Here is an 18,279-nt window from a genome sequence, read left to right as displayed (position 1 = left end):
CCCCCTCCCACCACCAACTCTCTGTGTATATTTGTGAAATGTCACAACTGAATAAACTGAATACTGCCTTTATTTGAAAAGAAAGGTGACTCTAGTCTCCTGCCTACAGATTCCTCCTACAATCCCACCTCATCTCAAGTTCCTCACCCCTACTCCCTTTTTCTTTAAATGATGCCCCTAATTAAATGGACTGAACTAATGGGAACTCACTGATCTTTAAAGCACCCTTGCAAGAAGCTACACAATTCCCCTCTGCCCACCTGCTGTTGTGCCATTTTTGTTCCAACCCTGCTGTCATACCCCTTCCTGCCACCACTGTGCAAGAAGCCAAACCAGAAGTATACCTGATTATCTGTGACAATGCATAATCCAGCACCTGTGCAATAGAAACTAAAGGTTAATTAAGGACAGCCCTGTTGGATCAGACCAAAGGCCTATCCAGTCCAGCATCCTCATTTGCTTCAGTAGCTAGCCATATGCCTGTCAAGGCTCTTGACATGGTCACCACTGAGCAATGTCATCCACATTCACTGCAGCCTCCAACACAATCTCTGCTGTGTAACACTATGGAATTAGTGATAACATACTGGAGCCCAGGTGCTAGGAGCAGGTACACACACACCGTCAGTACCCTCTCTTGGCACAATATTCTGTGCAAGTTGAATTTGCTGGACCATTTTCAAAGCCAGCCTCACATGGAGTATGTTATGGTAGCCGGGTTTGGAGGTCTCCCAAGCATGAATCTTCCATCAGCATGGGTTGCTGGCACCATCTGTAACTGAGGAAAAGCACTCTGGCCCACAGCCCTCGTCTCAGAATCTCATAGCAATGCAGAATCTAAGAATATCTGCAAACTTCAAAAGATGCTTCCTGAGGGGAGAATGGAAGCCCATCTGGAACATGCATTTCCCATGCCAGAGAGTTGCCCAAGATCCCCGCCCCTTATCAAAGTCTCTCTTAAGTTATTCACCCTTAACCAGCCTGTTAGAGATTCCAGATACAAGTTCAGTGGCGCCCGCCCTATGGAACGCCTTCCCATCAGATGTCAAGGAAATAAACTACTATCTGACTTTTAGAAGACATCTGAAGGCAGCCCTGTTTAGGGGAGTTTTTTATGTTATTGTGTTTTTAATATTTTGTTGGGAGCCACCCAGAGTGGCTGGGGAAACCCAGCTGGATGGGCAGGGTATAAATAAATAAATAAATAAATAAATAAATAAATAAATAAATAAATAAATTTGTCTTTGATACAAAGGACAACTAGAGCTGGGTGTTACAAGCATACTGATAATACTCTACCCCAGGGGTAGGCAACCTAAGGCCCGGGGGCCGGGTGCTGCCCAATCGTCTTCTCAATCCAGCCCACGGACAGTCCAGGAATCAGCATGGTTTTACATGAGTAGAATGTGTGCTTTTATTTAAAATGCATTTCTGGCTTATTTGTGGGGCATAGGAATTTGTTCAATTTTCCCCCAAAATATAGTGCGGCCCACCACATGGTCTGAGGGACGGTGGACCGGCCCATGGCTGAAAAAGGTTGCTGACCCCTGCTCTACCCCATATCTCTGGGATTTTTGAATGTGATAAAAAGGATGAGAGGAACAAGTCAACCTTGTAGGGCATGTGTTGGGAATCTTTTCTTCTTTTTCTAGGGCTGAATTCTCTCTTTTTGCATGGCTTAATGTCCTCTCTGAGTGCTGAGAAAGGGCAGCCTGCAGCAAAGAAACTAAGTGAAGTAGTGAGGCAGAAAGTGATACCTTCCCGCATGGCTGGTTTTCTCAGAATGGGACAGATGTTTGGGGAGGAGCATGGCTTAGGGAGAGTGCCAGGGGCTGGATTAAAAAGCCTGGTAAATCAGATTACACCCATGGACTAGAGGTTTCCCATGCCTGATATAGTGCTATTTCCACAAAGAACAGCAACAGTACCATAGCATCACCTCCTGGGATCAGCCATCCAGGAAGGAGCAGAACTACTGTGGAAAGGTATCCTTACTCCCATCTGGGAGGTGGTCCAAAAGGGTACCATGGTCAACACTGCCAAAAGTCACAACAAAGTCGACAAGAATCCATAGGATCATACTCCAAATCTCTCTAGAGCATGCAACTAAATTTCTAAGACAGGTCTGGGTGATCACAGCAATATCTGTGTGAAACCTATGCCTAAAACCAGACTAATCTAACAAATCAGTTTCATCTGGGAACACCTGGAGTTGTCCAGACAACATCTTTTCAAATCCTTTATCCGTAAATTTGAGAACCAACCTATAATAAAATGTCTCCCCACCCCTTCACCCAAGAAAATGGCATGGCTTTTTCCGCTTGATATAGCCGTAATTGTGGTGTGGATGTTTTAAATTTCATTCAATCAATTAATTATGGATTATAATAGGATATTGAAGGGGTGGGGGGAAATTGACCCCAAGGAATTTATTCAGAAACCACTGGAGTTAATACAGTCTCAGCGTGGATCCCGGTTTCCATTAGCAATAACAGAGTCCCTCTTGACTTTGTGGAACCAAGATATTGTCCCTTGTTTGCCTCTGGGGACTGGATTCTTCTCCAGTGTGTTTATTTTCCGCCATAAATGCATCCTTTTGTAAACACATGGTATCATGGTTGATGTGAACAACATTACAAGAGAGGAACAGCCATTAATCAACATTAATTCGTTGGGTAATTAAGCCTGTGACCTCTGACATCGCATCATTAAGTGCTGGGTAGGATTCCACCGGAACATCTGTTCACTGTCAATCCCCCAAGCTGCCTTTATTTACAAAGAGACTTAGCCTTTATCTACTCCCAGACAAACACATAGACTCTGTAATGAGAACTGTTAATAAGCCGTCTGAGCCAGTGCTGTCTTAACCTGAGGACCAGGCATGAGAGCAAACAAAAGGCTCTGTGTGTGTGTGTGTCTCTGAGAAAATGTTGACTTTGAGGCATTTGAAAAGGCTTCCAGTTTGTTTTCTATCTTTCGAGATTTCGTTTTAAATGGACGCGTTTGAAATTCAGTTGTAGATGTGAGTACAAGTGCACCTGAAAACCATCTCTTGGCGGGGGGGAGTTGGGTCCTGGAAAGGATGTCCGTTGGACTCGCCAAGTTGATGAACATTGCTGGAGCTGTGTGAGAACCTCTGCTCAGTGGTCTGGTCCCAAGGCAGCAACTGTTCAGAGAACTCTGGGCCAGCTGCGGTTCCTTCCCACAGACATGTCACCAGCCACTGAGAGAGGAAGAGCTCTCTGTGTTTGTCTGCATCACCGGAAATTGTGTAGATGTGAAAAACAAACCTGCGCCGAACTTTGTCTGCACTGAACGTTCAAGGCCAAACTTGGAGGGGATGACAGTGGATCTGGTTGATTTAAATACAGGTCTGCCTAATCCTCTAAAAAGCAAGAACTGGGAGGGTGTGATGTGGGGGGGAAAGCAGACAAGTGGTAGGATGCTAACCTGCTCAAAGTAATCTTCCTGCCATCTCCCCCCAATCCTTTTGTTCTCAGCTGAGCTCCTATGCTGAAAGCAAGGACATAAGTACTGGGAGAAGAAAGGTTGCGGGGAGATCGTTTATTTTTATACCACCTTTCATCAATAAAAAGATATTAGGGAAGTGTACAACATGGGTGAAAACATAATACAGCGCAATAAGTCAAATATCATAAAAAATTAATAAGCGTAGAATATTTTTTAAATGGCAAAAAGACTGCATCAGGAGCATATTCAATAACACCTTCAAGTAAAAGCCAGGGGAAATGGGTGGAGTTTCTTTTAAAGTTTCTTAAAATATTGCAAGTGATGGAGTCAGCCATACAGTATATCTGTCAGAAGGGTATTTTGTAAGGTGGGAGCCACTACAGATAAGGTTCTCTTTCCAGTGCTTTCAAGGCTGAGCGTGGGGAAAATTTGGCCCCATTAGTTTGTTGTCGGGGAATACTAGGGTTTACACAAATGGGGTTTCACTGTTGTGTTTGTTAGGATTCAGCTGTTTTGATGCAGTTTGCACCGAACAGGAGCATATTTTAACCCTTCAAGCACCACCAGCCTTTCCAGCTGAATAACCTCAGCCCAATCCATTTATCTGAGATTAGAGATTTCCTAACATAGACAGCTTTCAGGCTAGTTTTGACTGCTCTCACCACTGGAAATTAGCCACTGGGATAGTCCTCTTCCAACTACTTGGTGGTAATCAACCAGTTCAGGTACATTGCAGCTCCTTCACACGCGTGTATTAGATTGGACTTTACGTACCCTCTGCTGTTGCTGCAAAATTCACTGATTGCCATGTCCAGCCCCACTTCCATACCCATAATTAGGCATTAAACAGTCAGATTTCTTCATCCATTCAGTGAATTCCCACATATCTACTAATGACAACCCTATTTCATGCGGATCACAGCTGAGCACTAAAATTTGCTTATTGATCCTTTTAGCACTGTTGCACAGTGAGAGTATCTGAGTGGCTTAACTCAGTACAAAGAGCTCTGTCCAAATGCTGAGTCTTTAATGAAAATCACATATCTCTCTCCCTCCCTCCCTCTCCCTTCAGTGACATATTCCCCCCCACCCCACAATGGTGCAAGCTAGAATCCTGATGTGTCAGACTCATTCAGTTAACTTCAAACCCAAATGGTAAAACTGAGGCATACAGTATGGTTCTTCTACCTAGTTTTTTTGTGGCAAAAGCTGCAATGGAAACCTAGTGAGCCTTTGAACATGGCAGCAGGAATCAAAGTGAGAGGTGAACAGCCTTCATTTTCACACCTCTGCAATTACCATTGTATCCAGCGAGATTCCTCCTTTTAGCTTTTCACTCAGCCAGACAATTTTACCTTGTCTCAGCTGTCTCGGTGCATTATGTCCTTCAAGTCCTCACAAACCCGCACAAACATACACACACGCACACGTACACTCGTCGTCGTGCCGAACTGCATTTGGAGCGAGCCAAGCGAGGATGGTTTTCAAGAGACAGGCTGCAAGCTGGAAAGGTCAGACAGATTAAAGCAGTTGATTGGAATCTTTAACGTAAAGACGTCACAGGCTCAAGAGTGCCGCTATATTACGCTCGGATACAAGCAAATGAGTCATCAACTGATGCTGCTGTTTTTGTAGGACGAGGAACAGGAGGGGAGAAGCCATTGGCTATACTGTGCACCAATCATGCTTGTAACTAGGGAACTCCAGCCTCTCCCCACCCCAATCTTGGCAGACATTCATGTTTTAAAAAACCACACATCATTTTGGTATGCCCGTGCATACCTTTTTCACCCTAGTAATTTTCATCCTATCTTGCTCACATAGTAACAACTTTTGCTTCTGCTTAATTTGCACCATAATTGCTTTTCATTGCTTTTGTTCTTCAGTATTTAATACTTGTAATAGCTATTCCATCTTCTCCTTACTGCTGTGAGTAAAGGAGTCTACAGATTGCCAAGTCTGATAAGGACACTCTAGCCAACTGTTTTGTATTCTGTTCAGTAATTAGTGTTTATGTAGCTCTGTGAATTCCCCAGGGTGATTTTTAAAACCAGAGAGTAGAGTTCTTTCTAAAACTGTGAAAAGTACAGCAAGATAAGACTCCAAGACAGAGAAGAGGAGGAGAAATGTGGTGTGTGTGTGTGTGTGTGTGCGCGCGCGCATATGCATATAAAACTGAAGAAACAGGGATGCGTGTATTAGAAGATAGAAATGCAGAGTTTAGGAAAGGCATGTGATGGCATTTCATGGAAGATGCATCTGTAATGAATTCCAGAAACATAGAGTGATTCAGAATGATATATTTCTTGAATAAAAAGTGTGCAGGAGATGAATGCAATGACTGAGGAATAAAGGAACCTGAAGATGGAACAGTCAATGGGACCTGTAAATAGCTTTCAGGTGGAATGAGACTGGAAGTGTCAGAAATTCTCTAGATCATTTTCGAAGCAAATTATCCATGCCAAAACGGGAAGTGTCTCTGTACATGCAGACATGCCAGCTCTGAGGGTGAATCTGATGATATTGTCCAAATATGACGACTCTGTCTGATTTTTAATGCATTAATTTGGTAATGCATTGATAGGTAGGAATTTGTATTAACTCTGTGTTATTAATGCATGATATAGGTATCTGACTTCTCCAAGGACTTTATTTATATGTCACTTGTAAAGCTGTTCTTTCCTAATGACCTCATCCAGCTGGACACAAGACTAACTCTTTCTACCACAATTGTGAGGAGCAGAACAGCTACCTTTTCTGTTCATTGACTGGCCAAATATTTTCTAATATGAATTTTCAAAAGAGAAAGCCCAAAGTCTGGGGTGGGGGCAGAGTGGAGATCTTGGCAGGGCCCTAATGTTTTTTCTGGTTTTGTATATGTATGATTACACATACATTTGGAATAGTGCAGGCAGCTTTTGGACCAGACCTAGTATTTACATTCGTTTTGCTATTTCCCTTAATATTATTTAGACAAAGGGTTTTGATGAGGCAGGTTCATACAGCTCCTTTTGGGGTTGTACTGTGGCAAATAATCTCTTGTTCCGGCACAGCTAGGGATGGACTATGCATGTGTCCTGTTTTCTGACAGCTGTGGCCTCCTTTTTATAGGTCTTTAAATTTGTTTGGGGGGATGTATAGCTCTTTTGCCTGTTTGGGGGTGGGTTTCTGAGCATCGTCAGTTTTTCTTCTGCAAAAGGGGTGTTTTGTACTGCCCACAGCAGTTTAATCATGCAAGGCCAAGAAGATGTGCTCATGATTCCCCATCCAACTACTGTACATCAATAACACAAAACCTTGAGCACTTTGCGCATGTGTGCATCTGCGTCCCACAGCTGAGATGTGTGGAAGAATAGGAAAGATGTGAACTGAATACAATAAAGAACTTAATCTCAATCTCTTTTCTACTCCTGCAGGGGGTGGAGGAAAGCGCAAAGGGAAAAGCAAAAAGTGGAGGGAAATTCTGAAGTTTCCACATATTAGTCAGTGTGATGATCTTCGAAGAACAATAGGTAAGAACTGTTTTCTTTGTTTTGTTTTTCTCACGTCTTTTATCAACACCCTTTCATGTAGGAAGTTGTCGGAGGCTTGGCTTTAATATGAATCCTAGGGAATTATGATTAAACCAGCTCATCATTTTGCCTCCAAGGTAACATTTTAAACTTCTTAGCATCTTTTAATTAAGGTCTGATTTATACCCAAAAATGCAAGAAAATGATTGAGGCTTATTCATGGAAGGCTTTTTGAGTCTCACCCTCCCATGTTTACAAGTACCTAAGATGCTTGATGCCACATTAATTTTAGCAAGGCAGCAATCAATGGCCTGGACTGATTCCTTGCTAGCAGGTTCACCTTGCATATGAATGGTTCAGTGAGCATGGATTTGCATTCATGGCTGCATGGGGATATCTTGCATAAGTATCTTGCCCTTGTGGCTTGTATAAATTATGTGCTAGATTGAATAAGGTGGGTTTTAGGTAGTGTGGGACATTCTATCTGTTACTGCAGGCATCCCTGTATAGGGAAGTTTTTAATGTTTGATATCTTACTGTGTTTTAATATGTTGTAAACTGCCCAGAGTGGTCAGGGCAACCCAGTCAGATGAGCAACATATAAATAATAAATTGTTATTGTTGTTTTTTTTTTTTTATAAATATTTATTAAGATTTTAAAATATAAATGCACACATAATAAACAATCTTATTTCTGTCATAACAATTTCATCACTTCTTTGGACTCCCTCACGTCTCCCGCTCCCATTTGCATTGTTAAAAATTTTTCCACACAAATTATCAACTTGTTTTCAATCTCATGTCCATTCATTTCAATCTCATGTCCATTCATTCAAATATAATCTAGCACTTCTTCCCAAAAAATTTTATATTTTCTTTAGTCTCACTTATCATCAAATTTAGATCTAATTTAGTGGTGAGCAGTTTTTTATAATCCAGCATCCTTCTTAAGATTCAACCAAATTACAATGTTTTTGTAAATACATTTTGAATTTCTCCCAGTCTTCCTCCATCTTCTCTTCTCCCAGATCACGGATTCTGCCGGTCATCTCGGCCAGTTGCATATAGTCCATGTTATTGTTGTTATCCCATTTTCTTTTTTGTAACTGTGAGCTGAAAAGTGAAAGGTTTATATACAAGGCAGAAACCACTGAAGACATGCCTTCATCCTATCTACATTTCTTTTTTAGGAGTTTTGCCTAATGGATATCACACTTTATTTGATCTTTGAGTTGCAGCCTCCCCGGCCCTATCACAAACTACTGTCCTCGAGTTTAAAAGCAGTTTTGCACTTATTCATATCCAGTTGTCTTCCCAGAAGCACATACATAGGGTTATTTTGATCTCCCAGTGGCACTGAGATACTAGACCATCAGAGAGAGTGGCTGCTTAAAGGGCTGCCCAATGAGCTGAAGGAAGTTCAGGTCTTCCTGGTCAAAGATAAATACCACCCTAACCTCTCTCAACCTGGTACCCTGCAGAACCAGTTGGACATGATTCCCATTCTTCCTGACCATTGCTGGCTAGGTCTGATGGAAATTGTCATCCAAAAACATCTAGAGAGCATCATGTTGGGGAAGGCTTCTCTGTCCATTACACCACTGGTGGGTACACCATGGATCATGATACACCAGACCATCACACTGACATATCAAGGGCACTACGAGCTTCTTCTCATTGCTAGCCTTGATTGTAAGTGGAGGCTGAGGTCCCTGGCTCTTTTCTGTCCTGGGACTGTTTTGGTGGTGGCAGCACACAATCCTGGAACAGAGCACAGCTATGGGACCCTAGCTTTCAGTTACATGGCTTTGCTAAAGCTAAGACCAAGGAGGGAATTTGTGTCCTAGCACCTGCCTAGAATGCTGTGCCACTAGTCTAAATTAGACTGTTCTGTGTCATTGCGGGACTTGCTAATAAAGGATTGATACCCACACTGCAGTCTCAGTTCCTCAGCTGTGTGGTTGGGATTTGGAATGAAATCTGCAGAATTCTGTTGATGTTCCTTTAGTGAAATGCTTGGAATCTTCATTTATTTTGCAGGTGTACTTTACTTACTTAAATAAAATTGAATAGGCAAAAGCTGATGATTGTGATTTTTGATTTTTGATTAACATTAATTACTTTAAAAAGAAACGTCTAATAAACCAAGATTCCCCACCCCCACCACACACACATCAAAACAGTGAAGGTGACAAAAAGGCTGATGAGTTGTGTTACCCTTAATTAGTTCAAGAAATGTAGCTGATTTAGTCTTAAATAGCACTATCAACATTGAAATAAAGATTTTCTTAACTATTTAAAGTTGAAGCCTTCCTGCTTCAGTCTGATTAATCTCTGGCTACGTGTTTATAATAATATACTGATTAACCTCTGGTTATGTACAGTCATACCTTGGTTTTTGAACAGAATGCATTCCAGAAGTCAATTCAACTTCCAAAACATTCAGAAACCAAGGCGTGGCTTCCAGTTCGCTTCCAATTGTTTCCAGGCATGCTGGAAACAATAGCAGAAGCTGCATTGGACATTCGGCTTCCAAAAAAGTTCGAAAACCAGAACACTCACTTCCGGGTTTTGGTCGCTCGGGAGCTGAAACGTACGAGTACCAAGGCGTTCAACTACCAAGGTACGACTGTATTTATAATAATTTCACAAGGAAGATGAAAACAATTGTCAACTCATAACTGTTCAATTGTAACTCTAACCTCTTGGATTTCTAACCTGTAGATTTCTGATCGAGAAAACCAGTGCCAGCAAGTGCTGTGCTACAGTGTCATTATTATGATCATTTCCAGGCAAAACGGTGAATGATAAGTTGAGAAACAAAGTAGGGCCTCGCTTTCAGGCTTGCAGCTATTTCTTATTGTGCTGACAAGAAGCGTGGCCTGTACAAAAGCAAGGGTATTTCCCCGCATTTATCAAAGGGAGCTCAGATTAGCTCCAAATGAAGTTCCTGTGGCTGGTTTCCCAGCATGTTAACTCAGTAAACATGGGGAAAGATGCTGATTTTGTGGCAGTGCAATGATCACATGCAAACAGTATTTTGTTAGATGGTTACATGAGTCAACCACTGCAAAATGCTATAAAGCATTCTTGTTGGCTAATTCTGGGTGGTGGCAGGGGGTGGTGGAGCGGAGGGACTCAAAAGGACTCCTATCTGCAGCAAAAAACACACACCCCAAAACCAAATAAAATCCAGCACGGATTCAATTGCTGAATTAGCCAGGCACAGGGCCATGATGGCCTCCAAACTATGGGTCATTAAGGTAACAAAGGAAGTGGCTCTTCTGGAGAAAAGGGAACAGATAGCACTGAGAAACTCTGCAGGTAATGAGAGGCAGCAGTTGGTCGCAACTCCCAGGTTAGATTGTTTGTAAGGCATTCTTCAGCAACCTGGTGCCCTTCAGATGGGACCATAACTGCCATCAGCCTCAGCTGGCCCAAGGCAACATTTGATTGTGGTTAGGAAGAAATTAAGTAAGCACAAGAAAAGCCTAAATAACGAGCATTAGTTATGATGCTTTTCAGGTCTTCTATAGGCACTCCTCGTAGCTTCCATACCCCAGCTATCTAGAAATTCAAAAATGATCCAAAAGTTGCAATGAGACACTGCGTGCTGTTTTTGCCACATCACAGGAAACTGCAGACTTGCCCAGATGGGCTATCTCACACCCATTGTCTTTGTCATTGCAGCGCACTTCCTTCCAGATGCATAACTTGCCCGTTAAGTGGTGACTGTTAAAAAAAACAAAAAACCTCACTATCTTGGGGGTGCTAGTTTCTTTTCCAGCCGTGTTGTGCATTCGTTAATTTAATAAAGCATATGGGAGCGCCAGGTTTAAGACTATTGTCTTAGTTGGCTGGTCCTAAATCTACAAAGCTGGTGGGTTCAATATATAGCCCCTGGTTGGCCAAGTGATCCAATAGGAAGTTCTGGTTTTTTCACTTAACAGTGATAAGAAATCACCCACCTGGGGCAAATGCTGTACGTCATGGTTCCTCCAGTTCTTGCAATTCTAACAAATGTCCTGGGCACCCTGGTGAATCCTTTGAAAGAACTATGTCATTCAATAACAGCTTTAATACCACATGAACTAGGGCTTTGCTATGACTAAACGCTATTGTTTCGCCATTCTTGGATCTCTTCTCTTCAAATACTTGAAGCTCAAATATATTTTCTTTGAACACCATCCCAGTATTGGATGAACTGTGGACTGTTTTCCACCATTGCGAGCTTTATTGCAGTGCATGGAATCAAGTGAAAAATGTCATTTTTCATAATACCATCAGAGAAAGTATGTGAAAAACAAGCCGTTTTCTGCATCTGGGGAGGCTGAAAACCTAACACTGAACAAACAGGCTGACTGTACTTGACAGGTTCCAGGACTTCAAGGGGTCACAGGGGAAATGAGTTTTAAATGATCTCAGCCCACATTCTATTTGCAGCATTTATTTCACAAAACTTAATCCATTAAGGATTACTTTGGCAGTGGACAACTAGAGAGGAACCAAGAAAGCTATTGCTCTTTTCCCATTAGGGGGCAGGCAACAAAAAATCCATCTCCTCCCCTACGTAAAACTAGAGAACCCATATTTGACAACTTTCCTCAAACGAAGCTTAGAACTAATACCACTAAGTAGCTCATTTTATTTTATTTGTGGTCAAGAGTAGTAAATTTCCTACAGTGAATTCCCATGTGTGTGGTGCTCAGTGTTACAACATACACTGAACATGCTCCAAAATCCTAATACAATCACGGGCAGGGGGGAAATGGCCTTTTGTTTATCACTGAAAACAAGAGGGGCGTTTGTTGGGAGTTTCTGGGCCTGTCATGATCTTATTTGGTAATACGAGTTACTGACTCTTAATTAGTATTTATGCAGAATGCTTGAAATTAGAAGGTGGTGCCTTAGTGCTCTGTATTCATGCTGAGATATATCAGCTGACTGTTAAGTAAACTGTCTTTGAAAGGAATTTAAGGGACCTGACGTGCAAGATCTGTGCAGGGGGGAAGATGAAGAATTCAAGTGCAGCGGCATCTGGGGAGTGGAGGCTGGTCCATTTGGGTGAATGGGGCACTGTCTGACTCACCTCAAGCCTGCTCCCAGCCAGCCCCACTTGGCTTGCCCTACAACCAGTCCAGGGATTAGCACTGGCTGACAGCCTTCTGCCTCCTTAGTTTCAGGCCACATATTTAAAGCACTGGGATCCCACCTGAGGCAGTCGTGGCTTTCCCCATAGTTTGTCAAGAGTGCTGTCAGTTGTTAGGAGACCTCTATTTTACTCCCAGAGCTACAATTCCCTGAGTGGTTTTACTATCACTCCCTCTTCTCAGGGAACTCTAGAAACTGTAGCTTTGTGAGGAAATGGACAACTTTCAGCACCCTCAATAAACTTCAACTCCCAGAATTCTTTGGAGGAAACTGTGAGGGTTCAAAGTGGTATTCTGTTACTTTACCTGTATGGTGGGAATGTGGCATCAGTGTTTCCTTTGCAGAGCTCACCAGGGAAGAGGTTGGGGACAACACTAGAATTAGTTGGCTGTCTGACATTAAATCTGGCTCTGCTTGTCATTAAATTTGACTACAACTTGACTGACTGCCTTCGGACCTCCCAGTCCTAATCAATACCACCCACCACTGCAGGTATGTGGGAGGGACTGTGGTGGGAGTGGGCAGATTTGCACCTCAGAATCAGTAATTTTTTTGGGGGGGGTCACAACTGTCCCGCCCCAGCATTGTGGCACTGATCCAAATCAGCCCTGTCCTGATTTTTAGGAAAATCAAAAGACATTGGGAGCCACAGCGACAAGTCTCCTGCCTCCCTAATATTTATTGCTTGAGGGAGCAAGAGAGCACAAAGTCGAGCTTTGTGGAAACGTGGAATCCACATTCAGTTCTGGAGCATTTACCACAAGTGGCTGAGGAACAATGTTTCATCCTTTCAGTCCTTGCTGCGCAAGGTGAAATTTCACATTGTGCTCAGTTTGTATATTGAATAGTGACCTCTAGCCTTCTCATTTTTTGTGGGTTAGTGCCATGAGACCCTGGGGGATTTAATACTTCCTGTACTGCAGACTTTCTTTGGTTTTGCTGCTGTTACTACCTCCTTGGCCATCTGTTTCTGCAAACACTGAAATACTGTTGAGTCACACACTCAGCAATGATACAGTATCATTGCATGTGTACACCACTGAACAGCAATGGTTGACAACCTTTCTTTCTGGCATGGTGAGTTTGTGTGTGTGTGATGCATACACGGGGTTATGCTAATCAAACACATGTGTTATCTCAGAGCGAAATACAAAAGGTACTTAGGACAGATTTTACCACCTGGAAAAGCATGTATGAATAAGGGCCCCCGTTTATACACAATAACATTTGATTATATGTCACCCTGATAATACCTTTGAAGGGTGTGGTATAACCTAAATAATAAATGATTATACAGACACTCACACACATATACACATGTACAAAAAGTCCCATGCATTTATTCTTTCTGTTAGGAAAGCAAATAGGCCATAAAAATTGACACTAGAATTATATGTCAAACTAATATGCCACAGCAGCTTTTACAAACATCTGATTGATTTGTTCTATGCCTAAAAAGCACTCCTTCTCTGTTCATTTGATTGCCTGCTTTGGGGGGGCTTACTTTGGGGGCAGGGGGAAACGTCATCCTGCCTGTCACTGTATTGAAGTTTTTCTGTTTTGTCCAATTTGAGGCTTGGTTGTCAGTTTACTTTGTGAAATGGATTCACAATTTGCTCCACAAGGGACAAAACATGCTGTATATTAAATTTTTAATGGTCTTAGAGGTCCAGATTAATTTAAAACTGCATACTTTAATAATACATTTTTTTGTTTTCCTTTGGAGGGGAAATCATACCCCACTTAAAATAGAAAATAATACAGTGCAGTAAGAGTTTCTGGTGCAAACACCAAGGATACATGCACTAGATTTGCACATTGCAAAACGAGTCCAAAACAGCCCTAATCTAGCTGTTCGGGATGTGTACAACAGCTGTGAGTTTGTCAGTTGAAGCATTTGTTTGCAGAATACATTGCATTTGCTGCTCTTGGAGTCCTGTGCTCTTTTAAACACAGTTTCTAGGAGAATGGAGGTGGGGGAGAATACATGCCAGCTAAAATCATGAGTTGTAAAGATTATGGAATGCTTTAATCAAAAACATGCATTCCTGACAAGCTTAGAAGAATATAGGACATCAGCAAGTTATGTGGCAGCTCCCCATCAGAGTTCTTGAGCTGCAGTCCTGTGTGCATGTTGTTGTTGTTGTTTAGTCAATTAGTCATGTCCGACTCTTCGTGACCCCATGGACCAGAGCACGCCAGGCACTCCTGTCTTCCACTTCCACAGTTTGGTCAGACTCATGTTAGTAGCTTCGAGAACACTGTCCAACCATCTCGTCCTCTGTCATCCCCTTCTCCTTGTGCCCTCCATCTTTCCCAACATCAGGGTCTTTTCCAGGGAGTCTTCTCTTCTCATGAGGTGGCCAAAGTACTGGAGCCTCAGCTTCAGGATCTGTCCTTCCAGTGAGCACTCAGGGCTGATTTCCTTAAGAATGGATAGGTTTGATCTTCTTGAGGTCCATGGGACTCTCAAGAGTCTCTTCCAGCACCATAATTCAAAAGCATCAATTCATTCGGCGATCAGCCTTCTTTATGGTCCAGCTCTCACTTCCATACATCACTACTGTGAAAACCGTAGCTTTAACTATACGGACCTTTGTTGGCAAGGTGATGTCTTTGCTTTTTAAGATGCGTCTAGGTTTGTCATTGCTTTTCTCCCAAGAAGCAAGTATCTTTTAATTTCATGACTGCTGTCACCATCTGCAGTGATCATGGAGCTCAAGAAAGTAAAATCTCTCACTGCCTCCATTTCTTCCCCTTCTATTTGCCAGGAGGTGATGGGCCCAGTGGCCATGATCTTAGTTTTTTTGATGTTGAGTTTCAGACGAGTAAACCCCATAAAACTAAACAGGACTTGCTTTTAAGGAAACATGTATAGGATTGCACAGTTGGAACATGAGGGTACCAGGTGAGAGGCAATTCTGCAGCCGGGATGCCACTCCTTTGCCACCACCTGATGATCTCAGCACCTTGATCAGCAGCAGAACTTGGGGTCTTCTCTTTAAACCATGATTTTGTTTATTCTGTTAACTGGCAATTTATCCACACACACACACACACCACCTTTTCTTGTGAGTATGGAGATTCAAGTGATCTTTGGGTGCTTGCATTCTGAGGAATACATTCCAGCCAAGAGCAGATCTCCAGCTACAGTCATTGACATGTAAACAGCTTTCCTAGTTGACAGATAGGGCGGGAGGGGGGCTATATTGATGTGAGTGGAAACAGATGCTCAAGTGGCGTGTCTTCACAGGTTCCACTCTTAGAGCCAGTGTGGTGTAGTGGTTAAGAGCGGTAGTCTCGTAATCTGGGGAACCGGGTTCGCGTCTCCGCTCCTCCACATGCAGCTGCTGGGTGACCTTGGGCCAGTCACACTTCTTTGAAGTCTCTCAGCCCCACTCACCTCACAGAGTGTTTGTTGTGGGGGAGGAAGGGAAAGGAGATTGTTAGCCGCTTTGAGACTCCTGAAGGGGAGTGAAAGGCGGGATATCAAATCCAAACTCTTCTACTCTTCTTCTTCTTCCATGTGCCAATGTGTCACTGTCAAAAATAGCAGAGCACACATGAAAAACCTGAGCCATCACAACTCTTTGAGTTGAAAGGGCTGTAAATTCCTTGATTTCATTGGAGATAGGCCAAACAGATCTTGAGGTATGAGTTCCAGTCCTTCACCAATATTTTGCCTCTAACATGTCAGAAGACCCTGCACAAGGTGGGAAACTAAAAAAACACTTACTGAACAGTATAACCAGTAGGCTACCTTTTGTTTCTGATGTTCTGATATCACACAGAGAGAGCTACCAGAGATAGGGCAGGATCAGTGAAAATCAGGTGCCTCACCTTACGCAAGAGGGAGACCTTTTCAGTAGTGCAAAGCTATCAGTGGTTGCAACCCACTGAAAATATGTAGTCCTCCTTACACCTCTCTGAAGACTTTTGATTTTGCTATTTTCAGATTTAAAACTGTAGATCTAGGAGTGGAGAGCCAGTTCGGATGTTGCTGGACACTCCCAAGTCCCATCAACCCCAGCTAGCTTGGCCAATGGGAGTCTGCAGCGTTTGGAGGGGCACAGGTTCGCCATCCATGCTTTAGATGTTTTGATTTCAGATTTCATTTGTATTCCCCCCCCCCTCCCAAAATTGTTGTTCTTGTTTGCAGCCTGTTTGACTAAAAATAGAGATGGTAAGAACAGCCAGGCCAGAATGAAAGAAACTGGTTTTTAAGAAATATGATCAGGCTTTTCATCTTGTGTGGCTAAAGAGAGGGAGGGAATAGGGAAAGACAGGAATGGTCTTAAGACCAAAAACTTTTTTATATGTATGGCAAGCTCTGGAGTGGAGGGGGGAAAGGGCGTAGCACAGATGCCAATGTGTCCCCTTGGAAAGTGGGGTGAGAGCCGATGCAAAAGTCAGAACGTCTGAAATTGGTGTGATGAATATTGTTTTACAGAAGGTTTTTTGCATTTGACATTTTGAGCATGTGATTTAATAGTGGTTTGGCTGCTTCTAGAAAATAGGAAGAAAATGTTCCTGGCCTTTGGCAGGAGTGAAAGCGACAACCTTCCCAACACCCTCATTTCCTTTAGTTTAAGGTCTGGCTTCCAGGGGGTGGGAGGCTGTCGTCACATCATCAGTGAGTTCAAATGAGAACACTGTAGCGCCAAAGAGCCGAAAATCCAGGGAGAGGGAACTGAAAGCAGACAACTTTGTTTCTTTCTTGTGGAGCATGTCCCAGGTATCGCCAGGAAGAAAATCCGCAGTATAGTTTTGCTTTCCTCCATAACAAGTGTCACTCAGCAGTCTGTACCACATTTTGGGATGGCTGGGGTCAGCTCAGCATCTTACAATCCCAAGTCATATAAACTGTGGTCTCTTCAGTTTGCTTTCTGTGCATCTTTCGGAGGAGGCCAAAACACTAGCTTACTGTCTGCCCTGCTTCTGCGCTTGGCGTGTTCTTGCTCATGTATTTAAAACAAGTATTTCAGATGAACCTCTTCTTGGGTGTTTGCATGTAGCACAACTTTCAAGATTTTCCTTTGGAGCAGGAACTTTTTTCAAAGAGGGCCAGATTTGATGAAGTGAACATGTGTGAGGGCCGGCCGGAGTAGTTGAGCTTTTTTTAGGATTGAAGTTGTTGAGACTTTGGACATGCCTGCTTTGGAGGATGATGACTTCAATACACAATAAAAAATGTAGAAGGCTGCTTCCTAAATACAAATGAGCTCTACTTCCATGTCTCTGGTCAGGAATGGGGAATCCAGGGCCCCCACTCAGATGTTGTTGAACTCCAACCCCCATAAACCCCAGCCAGCATGGCCAGTGGTCAAGGATGATGGGAGTTATAGTCCAGCTATATTTGGAGGGCCACCTGTTCCTCGCCCCACGTAAGAAACTTGAGGACCAGCAGATGCTCTGGAAAGTCTTGGGCTTTAAGACCTGGTTTGTATTTACAACTTAAATGCATCTTAAAGAAAATGGTGTTAATCCTTTGCTGCAATATGCCTCAATCAGGAACCCATAGGGAGTTTTTGCTTTTTACCATTCATGCGTTATTTGTCTGTGTTTTTCTCTGTGAGATGGAAGTCTGTATCCCACTACTGCAAAACAGGTTGATTGAATATTGTGGCTTCTTGCATTGTGATCTTATTCTTCGTGCGATTTCTTGGATCAATGAATGCAACAGAGGGAGGGCATTGGGGGCGGGGGCGTTTTCATTCAATGTTACGATTACACCATTTTGTCTGTAATGAGCATCTATATCCATAGTCTCAGGTTCAAGTTTTCCCAGCCCTTCAGTCTAGGATCTTTTTTGTAACTTGAAATGTCCAAGTATGAGTCCCCACCCACCCACAGATTTACAAACCACAATAAACTTTTGATTCAGCTGTACAATTTTATAAAACAATTGCATTTTCCCCTGCGCAACATTAAAATGAGGGGGGGAGAGAGAAGTTGATGAAAATAGTGGTTCAGTTATTCTGATTTTCACTATTTGTTGCTGTTTAGAAACAATAAGCGATAAAGAAGGCAGGGCATGCAGAAAGGTTGGTCTTTTTGACAAGCAGACCCTGAAACTTAGCATGATAGTTAAGGTCAATATTTGATAGTTGAGCGACCAGCATAAGTCCTAGTATCTGTTAACATT

At 42.8% G+C, this 18,279-nt stretch overlaps 1 protein-coding gene across 2 annotated transcripts in view; it reads left to right on the top strand.

Annotated features, from left to right (window-relative positions):
* Positions 1-18,279, top strand: part of GRK5 (G protein-coupled receptor kinase 5) — a 153,455-nt gene that overhangs the window by 39,890 nt on the left and 95,286 nt on the right. For both annotated transcript variants that reach the window (XM_081863732.1, XM_081863731.1), the window contains exon 2: positions 6,888-6,983. In XM_081863732.1, coding sequence (XP_081719858.1) covers positions 6,888-6,983 — 96 coding nt within the window. The remainder of the gene's footprint in view (positions 1-6,887; positions 6,984-18,279) is intronic.

This window comes from Podarcis erhardii (assembly GCF_964252035.2).
Source record: "Podarcis erhardii genome assembly, chromosome: 5".
Lineage (NCBI taxonomy): Eukaryota > Metazoa > Chordata > Lepidosauria > Squamata > Lacertidae > Podarcis > Podarcis erhardii.
The sequence above is the reverse complement of the archived record's forward strand: the minus strand, read 5'-3'. Positions and strand labels throughout refer to the sequence as shown.